The 12,736-nt window shown below is 36.1% G+C and overlaps 1 protein-coding gene across 1 annotated transcript; it reads right to left on the bottom strand.

Annotated features, from left to right (window-relative positions):
• Positions 1-2,988: 2,988 nt before the first annotated feature.
• LOC124930310 (probable H/ACA ribonucleoprotein complex subunit 1) lies at positions 2,989-5,269 on the bottom strand. Its single transcript, XM_047470667.1, has 2 exons — positions 4,834-5,269; positions 2,989-2,993 (listed from the first exon to the last, which is right to left on the bottom strand). The coding sequence occupies exons 1-2, from the start codon at positions 5,267-5,269 to the stop codon at positions 2,989-2,991; spliced, it is 441 nt and encodes a 146-aa protein (XP_047326623.1).
• Between the last annotated feature and the right edge of the window lie 7,467 nt (positions 5,270-12,736).

The following is a 12,736-nucleotide window of genomic DNA, read 5'->3' as shown; positions in this document are numbered from 1 at the left end:
GGCAAACAAATATTCTCTTCCAGCAAAAAAATTTAAATAAAAAAAAAATATTAATGAATTAATTGAAGCGAATATTATATCGCTGCATGTCATTTTAAATTAATTAAATTAACATTTATTAATAAACGGAAATAAATAAAAAAAAAACTATCCGGTAATTGAGGCGAAGATTTGTTCGGTTGCTGCATGTCATCTTCAATTAATTGAATTAATATTTAATAAACGGAAATATAAAATCCATGTCATTTTGATCTTTACATAGACGGGTAAGTGTCTTTACATGGTAGGCAAGCGGTCTTCTCATGGGTGGGTAGGGGGGTTTTACATGAGGTTTTTATTAGAATTAATTTAAGCAGATATATCTTCGCTCATGAGGGTCTCTAGCCAAAAAAAATGAAATAAAAAAAAATAATAATAAAATAGCCAAGGAATTGGGGCGAAGATTTGTTCGGTTGCTGCATGTCATCTTCAATTAATTGAATTAATATTTAATAAATGGAAATATAAAATCCATGTCATTTTGGTCTTCACATAAACGGGTTAGTGTCTTTCCATGGCAGGCAGGCTGTCTTCTCATGGGTGGGTTGGGGGGTTTACATGAGGTTTTAATTAAAATTAATTGAAGCAAATATATCTTCGCTCCAGAGAGTCTCGAGGCAAAAAAAATTAAATACAAAAATTAAATAAAAATTCCTTGAAAAAAAATGAATGAATTTATTGAAGCGAATATTATATCGCTGCATGTGTTTTTTAATAAATTAAATTAATATTTAATAAACGTAAATATAAAATCCCTGTCAATTTGGTCTTTACATAGATGTGTAAGTGTATTTTCATGAACGGCAGGCGGTCTTCTCATGGGTGGGTATGGGGGGTTGACATGAGGGTCATGGCAACGGGCGTGTAGATCTTCGCTCCCATCGCATCTCACTCTTCCCTCTGACACGGTGCCCCGAGCGAAGATATCTTATTTGGGTATCATATGATTATTATATTATTTCCTGGCGTTAACAGGCGCTTCCGTTAACGCCGTCTGGTGTGAACCCGGGCCTAAACCCGCATTCCGGATTCTCCCTCCCTCCGTCTCCTACCCAGATTGATTTATTATTAAATTAATAATGCGGCAATCTGATTGGTCCGCCACAGGGGAACACGGCAATCGGTAGCAGAAGATCTGAACTGCTTCAAATGCAGCTGCAATTATAAAAGTTAATAAACTAAATGTAATTTCATTTAGATGCCCATTTAAATAGGATCCTATAGATTTCCAGATAAACTATATAAGTTATAAAATTTGAAAATAAAGTTGGAAAATATTTGTACACTATTTTATCATTGTATTTACATAACTTGAGGTATTCCTTTCTTAGGAAAATCTTTTCTAACTTATCCAACTGTGTTGAATATTGTAACTAAATTTAAATAATTATTTTAAAATAAAATTTATTAGTTCAATAATATTGGCTGTGTTAGAACATTTCAACTAAACATTGTCTCTTACAAATATATGAATTAATTCCTGTGACTAAGACATTTTTAAATGTATATTAATTATCATAATTATATGAACGTGAAAATTGTGTTTTATACTATGATAAAATCAAATATGTCACCAATACTTGGCTGGACATAGAGCCAGCCATGAAAGAATTTCCATTTTCAAAGTATTACTATTTCGAAATGTAATCATAGACTTGTCAAAATCATTAACAAAATATCATTAAGAAATATAATACGGTCAACTATGAACGAATCTTTGACATTGTCCATCACCATTTGCCTATAAAATTCTCTAAAGTTCTTTCTTCCCCATATTATTCCTATTCATCAAAACATTATTATTATTATTATCAGAGAGAAATGTATAGCTCAAATATTATTATTGTTCCCAATAATATCCCAATAACAGGGATCACCTGCAAATTCAATCCCAATTCTTTTGACATGGTAAACCTTCAAAACTGCCGGCCATGGAAGAAACTCAACCACACAACTAAGAAGAAGAAGTAACTACTTCATCTCCATCCTTAATCTCTCTTTATGTTTTCTTTATTGCCTTTAGGTTAATAAGTTGAACTAATAATAGGCAATTTATTTTAAAAAAAATTACTTTTTTTTTATATTTTTGGAAAGGAATTTATAAACTTTGATTATATGTAGGAATTTAGTCTTCATCTACAGCAGCATCCTGCCAGCAGGACCTTCAATTCCTCCAGGAGTGCCGCCTCATTCTTGGTACTAATATCGATTCTTTTTTCCTTTCTAAATTGAAAAATAAAACTTAATCTTTTGCAATCTCCATATGAATGAGCAGGAAAAGTTGGATTCTTGGAATGGCCATAACTTTGATCATCCCTTTTCTGAGGCCCAAACTTGGACCATTGTTCTTCTTCACAAGTAAGGGCATAGCATTCCCATAAACTCGATCCATTTTAATTAATAATAATAATTCTTAATCAAGTTTAAAAAAAAAACATTTTCAGACAGAATTGAACAGATGGTTGAGACAGTAGAAGCGGTTGTGGACGCGGTAGAGAAGACTGCAGAAACGGTGGGGAAGGTGGCGGAGGAAATCTCCGATGAGATGCCCGAAGGAGGAAAGTTAAGAAATGCGGTTGATTTTCTAGAAAGTCTTGCCAAGGAAACAGCTAAAGATGCTCACTTGGCGGGAGACTTTATTGACAAGGTAAATATTAATATTATTATTGTTCATTTAAGTTTGTGTTTTGTATTTAAATGACAATTGCATGGAGTATGTTATAAATTATTCAATATTTTTATTTTTACAAGTATTCATATAAAATGTGCAGGCTCAAGATTTGGAGGAGGAAGTTAAAAATCTAATTGACAAAGAAAGTGAAGACTCTAATAACAGAACTAATGAAACAAACAAAAACAGTGGAACAACAATATAGAATATAGAAGCAGAATCATTTGATTTTTGTATAATAATATCATATGTAAATTGTCGTGTAATTATAAATTTGTTTATTCTATATGAAAAGAAATGTAAATTGATTATTAAGATGGTCATTTGCTCTTATAATAACTAAAATATATTATTTTATACAAGTTCTTATGTCAATTTTAGGTTTTAGGTATATTTCAAGTTTACAATGAATTTAAAGGAATAATAATAATTTAATCTTTATATTTTTTTTTAATGTACTAATAAATAAAAGATGTTATAATTTGAACTATTATAATAGGATTGGTGTAATCAATAAAGACGGGGTCTAACTATTGATGACAACTTTTGAAAACGGTTTGATAAAAATCCTGTTAGGGATTAATATCACTCTCTATTCTTCACAAACCCTTGCAAACTCTTGAAGCGATTCAAGTGCGGAAACGTTTGCTCATGTTTGAAGCTAAGAACCAGTTCGAAAAAAGATGACAGAATGTAAATAACACAGCAGTTTGTTTATGAATATTCGAAGCAAACTCTCCTACGTCACCCATTCTTCCAACCACCGGAAGGATTCACTATACTTCTTTGAATCAAATACAGTTTACTAGTTAGCTAACTGTTGAACAGAACAGACTATGTTCAACTTACAATATGTTTATGAATTTCACTCAACTAGACAGATTTTTATTCTCTCTTGAACTTGAAGATGTACAGATCGGAAAGTGCAAGGGTATGAGAATGATATCAGGTAAGACTTATGAAAATCAGTACACTGGTGAAAACTTGTTTTGCTATGATGAAAGTCTTGTAAAACTCTAGTTGGTCTACCGTGTCCTTGAGGATCTATATATAGAAGAATATCACCAACGGTCGAATCTTCTAGATGGACACATGGCAAGCGCACATTGGAAAGCCTCCATAGTACAATAGTACAGCAGCTTCTGTGCACAAGGATCGTGTCCATACCGAACTGATAGTGCATCGGGTATTCTTCTAGACCTGTCCTACAAGGAACAAGTAGTGGAAGGAATATTTACTTACGTGGCATTCATTCATTGGATCCAACAGGCTGTCGTACTGATCTGCACGGATCAGTGGAACAGGAGTAGCATACAGCTAGTTGATTGTGGGTAGACGTGCTCCATTAGACCGCCAAGTATAAGGAAGTTAGATGCCCACGTCTAATAGCGAGATCCATTAGACCACCAAGTCTAACGGAGTTAGATTGCACGTCTAACTACGTTTCACTTCAGACTTGTCTGAAGGAGTTAGACGCCAACGTCTAACTTTCATCTGTTAGACTGCACTTCTAACTAGGTGTCTGTTAGACTGCACATCTAACTACGTGTCTGTTAGACTGCACGTCTAACTACGTGTATGTTAGACTGCATGTCTAACTATGTGTCTATTAGACTGCACATCTAACTACATGTCTGTTAGATTACACGTCTAACTACGTGTCTGTTAGACTGCACGTATAACTACGTGTCTGTTAGAATGCACGTCTAACTACGTGTCTTTTAGACTGCACGTCTAACTAGCAGCGCGCCTGATTAGCCTATTTCAAACTAAGTCTAACTTAGCATATTTTTGATGTACCTACACAAAAATAATTAGACGGCATAACTTCATTCTTAATTAAAGTTTTACTAATACATCAATAAAATATCGTTAGTCAAACTAATGTGACCCAACAATTTCCCCCTTTTTGATGATGTTAAAACTTTGTACTATTAAGAAGATAAGCACTCATCAAATTAAAGTAAGAATGATATTTGTTCACAAACTTTAAGCTTAAGTACTAAAAACCAAATTTCAAAATCCATGTTCCAAAAATCGAGTTCGATATCCAACGACAATAATTTAAAAGAAAAGAGATTATTGCTCTTCCCTTTTCACGTTTGGATGAGAAAAATCTTCACCAGTCAGTAGGTTGCGAAATTGAGGGAGAGCACGACCACCTCTTCCACCACTTCCGCCACCTCGGTCACCACCTCGACCTCCACCTCTTTTGGTTGGTGTACAACCTCCTTCATCAACATCAGCTTTTCTTTTAGACCTGGTGCCTGTCGAAGCACCTCCTCTTATACTACTGCTTCTACCTCCTCTTGAGCTTCCTTCCCCCTTTTTAACATTTTCAACGTCAAGGGCAAGAAGACTTTTCTCTTTATCAACGGCAGCTTCATCATTTTCCATGGCTTGAATTGATCTGGAAAAAGAATCAGCTTTTTCTATACGTTCAGTATTATCTCTATTCATATGATTGGTTAACTCAACCATTTGACCTTGAACCATATTCATTTCATCCATAACTTCTTGATGAAGATCAATGTTAAATTCCCTTTCACAATCAAACATTTCGGACTGCCGTTTGAAGAAGTTCTTTTCAAATTGGAATAGGTGTTATTGAGGATGTTGATCTCATAAGTGTTTCTCTATTTCAAGAATAGGGGATTCCATAATATTTGATTCCTGAACTTTTGTTTGAATAGGTTCGGTATTATTCTCCTCTTCTTCAATGATTGGATTAGGTTGAATGGGATTCTGAGTCTGATCAATACTGCACAAAGCCAGAAGACGATTTTCTTCAACAGACCCATTTCCCAGTTCAATAAGGTGAGCAGCAGCTTGTTCATCTTTCGATAAGATTAAGTCATTATCTTCATAGAGTTGCATCTGCTCGCCTTCATCTGAAGAATTACCAAATGGATTTACCCCTGAACAGTCGGCTTCATGAATATATCTGAGGACAGTTGAGATATAGTTTTGCATGATTTCGTCAAGTTTCTTTAAGGTCTTTTCCTTTGCATCAGCATTTCTTTCCATTGGATAGAAGTTTGCCTTTCTTGCTTCGAGCATAGGAAAAAGAGCTCGACCTTTAAGATTGGCTTTAACCAGCTCCTTCCTCTTTAGAACTTCATAGACCTCAGAGGTTTTAGCCCATTTCAGGACTCGTTTCTCGATGTTGACCAGCTTCACCCATTTCTCTCTTACACCTTTTTTCTTTGATAGTTTGATCATATCTGTTGGATATTCTGTTTAAAACCCAGATATCAAAGATGTTAATCTTCGCAGCAGCTTTCACGTTAGCCTGATCCATCATTAAGTTCACAATACAAGTTTCCTCTAAACTTCCTCATTGGATTCGGTTGCAATAGTCTTGCCCTTTCCAATAACCTCAATAGGTTTTGGAGATGGCCTAGGTTCACCGATAGTTATGCCAACAGCTCTCCTGGTGGCTCTCATAATTTTGTGAGGAGTTAGGGGCTTGGAAAAATGCCTTGCCAAAGCGCTGGATTGGACTCCTTTTCCAATGATAGTGGATTTTTCTAGAACATTTTTGGATATAAGTGGCTCGACATTCGGATGAATAGGAGTCTGTTCAGATGTTACAACAGCAATAGGGGTAATAACCATACCCTACTCTGTTTCGACAGTAACAGTAGCTTCAACAACTACATATTCAATTGGACGGTTATGAGACGGAATTCTGTCAATGATTTCAACATTTGGACCAACTGGCTCAATAGTTGGCTCGGCAGCAAGTTCCAACGTAGGAACAGAAACAGACATATCTTGTTCCAACACAAGAACACTAAACTTAGGCACTTTGGCCTGAGAGGGAGGAGGGGTTACCTTCGATGAAGCTTTAGATGACTTAGACGCCTAGGCCCCTTTAACTTATCTTTTTCGAAACTGAAGATTTCACCGGCTTTTTCAACTGGCTGACGGAAGGAGAAAGAGGAGAAATTGGGATGGCTGCAAGTGCAGATGGACCTTGTTTTGTTCTGGAATCGACCACCCAAGAATCTTTCTTTGATGAGCTTTTATGGCTATTAGAGCTAGCCTCCGATTCATTTATGGTTTTTTCTCTTTTATCCCCGATCGAAAGGATAGAAGCGGCTGGTTGCTTGGAACGAGTGACGGATCTTCCACTCCTCTGTTGGCTAGACGCGCTAGATAAGGACTCCTTAGATATCTTTATTCAAGTGAGAGTGTTGGCGACGGTGAAGATGTTGAACACACAACTAGTATGAATAGCCTCTTTTTCTCCCATAGGAACCCCCAAATGTTCCATCAATCGACTGAGTTGGGCAGAAAAACTCACACTTTCTTTGTTCTTATAGTCAATCAACCCACATATATTTAAGAAGAGTATCGAAGCCCAGTTGACTTGAATGCCCTTAGAGATATCCGTCATATAGTCAAATCGATCTTGACTATATAGATGAAATGAACTCGCTCTTCCTTGAAGAGCCTTCGCAACAATGTCGTTTAATAGGATGAAATGGGGTTTGAGAACTTTCTTACTCCCATTTATCCTGATTTCTGAACCGTCGGATGAGAATGCAGTCTTCATTTCCGTAATAATTTCAGATAAAAGATGAAAATTGAATGTGTGATCCTCTGAAGGAAGTTCGAAAAACTCCGCATAAGATGCCTCATCAAAAGATATAATTGTTTCGTTCACCATTGCTGAGATAGAATCACCAACCATTGTTATCGTTTTAAAGAACTCTTTGACTTCCTTCTCGTAAAAGATAAATGAATCGCCGAGATACATCCTGAGACCTAAATACTCCAAATATCTGAACATGTCGACCACCTCCTATTGATCGAACGCATACACCGAGGCGAAGTCCACCTACTAAGTACAATGACAGAGGGTCATCTTCTTGTTGTCCATTTGATAGAAGATGAACAGACTCAAAGATTCTTAGAGAGAAGTTTGGAGAAAGCTAGGGTTCTTCAGAGATTTCAGAGCGTAAACGTTTCAATCGCATGCAAGATGTTCTTAAATAGACTTCGAAGATTTGCATGGCTTAACCGTCACTTTTCATAAAGGTAGGACCCATTAATTAATGTTAGACGTCTTTTCCCATAGAGTCATTATTAATTTTAGTGTTATATTAGTCATTCTCTTTTAACTCGAGAGACACGTGTCTTCATGTTATTTGAAGGTGACTGTTTTAATGTTTGAACGGCAAAGTTAGGTGACACGGCATATAGGACAACTGTCCTTGATTAATCTAATAACACACGTAGTTAGACGTTTTCTTACTTCTACAGTCTATGTGATTTAAGCGTCTATTAGACGCATGAGTCAATTAGACGCAGGCGTCTAATCACGTGTCTTATAGATGTCTAATGTCTATTAGACGTTCGACGTCTAATTACACATGAACAATATGTATTAGATGTGTGTTTGGTTAGACGTGAGCGTCCAATTGTTCTTGTCTTATAAATGTATAACCGTCTATTAGACTTTAACGTCTAACCGCGCAGGTTATTAACCAAGACACTTTTACTTAGAGTCAAAGAGTGTGTAAGTAAAAATACGTCTAAGTACATGCCTATAAATAGGTCTTCGATGGGCCGTGGCACCGAGGTATGCAATTACCTTGATGAAAAAGTCGTTTATTAGCGAACTGACTTGATTTCTCACTTTAAAAACATTTTTACATTCATTAAATAATTACAAACATGTCCTAAACAGAAATAGACGTCCAAGCTGATAACTGATTTTTCATTCATAAAAGGTTACATCCCAAAGGATGGTTTCGTTACACTCATAAAATATTATAGCGTTACTCATGCACACATGTTGTGCATGACATACACAAACATAAAACAAATATATGTTAAGAGATGCTAAGAATCAGACTCATAGTCTGGATCCTCCTCTAGATCTGTCTCAACATGAGAAACTTTAGAACTCGCGAGCCCCTCGTTTCTTGAAGAACTCGGGTCGTAGTTAGAAGGGAGAGTCTTATATGATCCGATCTCTCTGATCACCTTGCGATCAGGCATACTAGATACCACACTAGTCTGGTCCGAGGGAGAAACCTATCCATAAACCAAAGATGAAGCAACTAATCCAATATCTTCATCTTTTGAGAAGTCTTCATCGCTTGGGGATGGTGTCAAACCAATACTGTAATGGTGACAATTCACATATGTCTTTCCACATGCTTGTATATGCCTCATACAACTTTTTTGTGATAGGCCCGTCAATTATGGGGGAATAACCGTCTTCTTTCTTAGGTACACTATACAATAGGTTGTAACCTCCGTCATGGAGAATAGCACAATTATAGGATGACCCGCCATGAAAGAAGTGGTATGCAAGATATGGTATGAGGGAACCACAAACTAGATGGGATGGTTATCACTGATAGGATGAGGGTGTTGAGCTATAGAAACTATCTATTCAAGCCTCGTAGCATGACTATAATAGACACCACCGATAGTAGGAGGAAGGAAACTAAGCTTCTCCATCATCTAGGGATATAAAATGAGGGGAGACCTCCTCATGAGCATGTGGGTCTGGCCAGGAATAGTTTGGTGCACCCCAAGTATGGTCTCAGCAAGGATGAGCCCCGACAAATCGCGTTGAGCATCTTCCTTGAGTAACATAACCTCCAATATGTGTGAGGAATGTCACTTTCTCATCTCTTGGAAAAGAAGAAAGTGATCCATCAACATAACCATAATTTTTCGGTTGGTGATCTTTAAATCTTTGTGGCCATCAGAATGCTCTAGTAGCTTCTACAATATAGTTATGTTGATACTCTCGTTTTGAACAAGAAAACGAGATGTATGCTCATCATCTGCAAATCACTCTCGCAGGAGTTATTGAGAAGGACACGCATCCTCCGTCGACGGGAGGTACATAAGATGCCTGGAAAGGGAGCGCAAAATAGCATTGAACTCCTCTACAATAGGAGCAAAACGATGTGGACCAATAGTGTACGTACGTGTACAACTATACCACTTCTTATGCATATGTGCCATGAGTCTGGTATTTATCTTTAAATGTTCTAAAGATAGGATCTCCAATAGTCTATCGAAAATGCAAATAGAGGTGTCTTAAGGAATCTCTAAAAATGTAGTTATTGGAAACTACATAGGAAACAACTGTGTATCTTTCCTAATCACCAAAGAATCACTAATAAAACAATGGGAGACAAGTTAGTTTTACCCTACTGATGACAGTATCGCAATAGTAATTCAACCTAGTACGAGAGGAACCGTTGATTCGCACAATTGGTCATCACGCTTGGTTGAAAAGCCAATGGCGCGAAGCTACCGTGCGTCGGATTATGACTGAACGCACGATGAAATTTTAAAGATTACCCGGGCATGTCGGCCAAGGCTATAGACTCGTTGAATACATCAGTATAGCGCGCGTGCGGCCCAGAACATCTAAGGGCATCACAGACCTGCATAAGGGACTGGAGAAGGTTTTGCAAACATTCATGATATCTATTTTCTACAATTCAAAAAAAAAATTGAACCTTGGACTTTTTTAATGACCAATTCGGCCCTCCAACTTTATATTCGTTCAATTTGGATATATAAAGTCTCAATTTCCAATTTTGGATATAAAGTCTCAATTTCCAATTTTAGAACCCTCAAACGATTTTTATAAAAATTCTAAAAACTTATGGATGGTTTAAATATTATTTTCAACAAAAATAATACTTTTCCATAATTTTTAGGGGCCATTTGAAAGACGGATTATTTTGGAATGCTCATTTCGGGAACTCCATAGCCAGGAAAATTATGAATTTTCGTTGTAGGTTCATAAAAAATTTTTTGACCACCTTGAAAATTTTTAGAACTTTCAGAATATTTTCAGAAAATAGCTTGTCTTAGAGGAGTCATATCGGATGTCTCGTAACCCCAAAAAGGTCTGTAATCAAGAGAAAAATGTTCCTAAAAAATGTTCGACATGCACAAGAACTCTCGAGATTTTCTAATTCTTTTAGGAAAAATCCTAATTTCGGTTGTTGCATACTTTTGGACTCCAATTCCCCTCTTTGTTTCATTAATCCACATTCCCGTGAACTAGTGAGTTCCTTCGTGTGCAAGGATTAATTGTCTATCAATAAGAAAACAATCAGACAAATTAACAAATGCAATAGTTTACGTTGTGGTTCACAAGTGTGCCCAAGGAGCACATTTGAGGATCCATTTCATCTTCTTTAAGTCTAAGAATATCTAATGAGAGTCTAGAATCACTTTTGGACTAAGCATAGGTTATCCTACTAAATATAGTTTGGACATGATAAATGGACATAAAATCATTATAATGGCTTGTTTCCAACCTTCATTGTAATATAATCAAGTAATATAATCAAGAGCTAGGATCATTGGTGAAAAAGGGGTAAAAACAAGAGTAAAAACTCTCGGTTTTGAACCTATAACCTTCGGTATTGACCCAATACCGACAGTTTATGTAACTCTCGTCATCCCTCGGTATTGACTCTTTCGTTAAAAACAATTGGGCGTTTACCGAGAGATATCGTAGAGTTTTCGGTTTAGACACACGAGAGTAAAACCGAAAGTTAATTGTAAAACTTTCGGTTTTACTCCAAAGAGAAAAACCAAAGGTTTTACAATTAACTCTCGGTTTTCATCAGAGGGAAAACCTGAAAGTTTTACAATTAACTTTCAGTTTTCCCTCTGATGAAAAACCAAGAGTTAATTGTAAAACTTTTGGTTTTTCCCTTTGGAGTAAAACCGAAAGTTTTACAATTAACTTTCGGTTTTACTCCAAAGGGAAAAAACAAAAGTTTTATAATTAACTCTCGGTTTTTCTTGAAATGGAAAACCCGAAAGTTTTTTATTTAACTTTCGGTTTTACTCCAAAGGGAAAAACTGAAAGTTTTAGAATTAACTTTTGGTTTTTCTCTTTGATACAAAACCGAGAGTTTATGAAAGAACTTTCGGTTTTTCTTCAATTTAAAACCCAAAAACTTTTCATATAACTCTCGGTTTTTCCTATGAAGACAAACCGAAAGATTTACATTCACTTTTGGGTTTTCCCTGTAAAATGTACAAAATAGGCCGATTATTTTGCTCGCAACCATAACCTTTTCAGCCAAACCAATATATCAATAATAAAAGAAATGACACATACATGAAATGATCATTATCATTACAAAATTTGCAACCAAACTAATCATCCAACAATCTGATTTAAATTCAAATCGGAACAACCAATCAAAACTTGTTTTCAATCAAAACAAACAATCAAAATGTATTAGAATTAGCTTATGGGGGGAGGAGGTGGTGGTTGTTGTTGTTGCCTCATAAACAATTCGATTCTCTCCATTCTTGCATTCATTTCTAACTTCTCCCTCTCCATTCTTGTCACAATTTCTTGTTTTTCCGCTTGCATTTCATTAATTGTGCGCATTCTTTCTTCATCCCTCTTCTCCAATTCCTCCAGTTTGAGCGCCGTTATTTGATTCTCTTCATACAATCTATCATTGTTTCATTATGAATTGTTTCCACATCGACGATCCTCACGAAAGCTTGTGGGTCGGACGCCTGATCCGATTCCGAACACTCCCCCGTGTTTTTGTTGTCTGAACACCCTCTCCGTCAATTCAAAATCAGATATTTCAGGTTCGTTACTAAGAACTTCCTCCATCTCAACCTGCACAATTGAAATAAAGTATCATTTCTATAATAAATAAATAGCCATATTAATTCACTTACAATTTTCTCTTGCACGTGTTTGTCCGAGACGGGACTTGGGTTTTCTTTTGTCGGTTTTGGGGTACGGGTCTTCTTGAATACTTCAATGACAGACGGTGCCCGTCCCATTTCAAGTGCCTGTTCAAAGAAATGATTTATATAATTAATAACAATCTTTATATTATTAAGTTTTTACAAATAACTTACCAACTCTTCTTCAACTTGAGCAAACAGTCTACTTCCCGTATGATGTGGGAATTTGAGCTTCTTCCTGTTAACAATATTTGTACTACTGTTTTTCTGAAATTTAAATAAAAAATGAAGTTAGAATAATTA

The sequence above is a fragment of the Impatiens glandulifera genome, chromosome 3, assembly GCF_907164915.1.
Source record: "Impatiens glandulifera chromosome 3, dImpGla2.1, whole genome shotgun sequence".
NCBI lineage: Eukaryota > Viridiplantae > Streptophyta > Magnoliopsida > Ericales > Balsaminaceae > Impatiens > Impatiens glandulifera.
The sequence above is the reverse complement of the archived record's forward strand: the minus strand, read 5'-3'. Positions and strand labels throughout refer to the sequence as shown.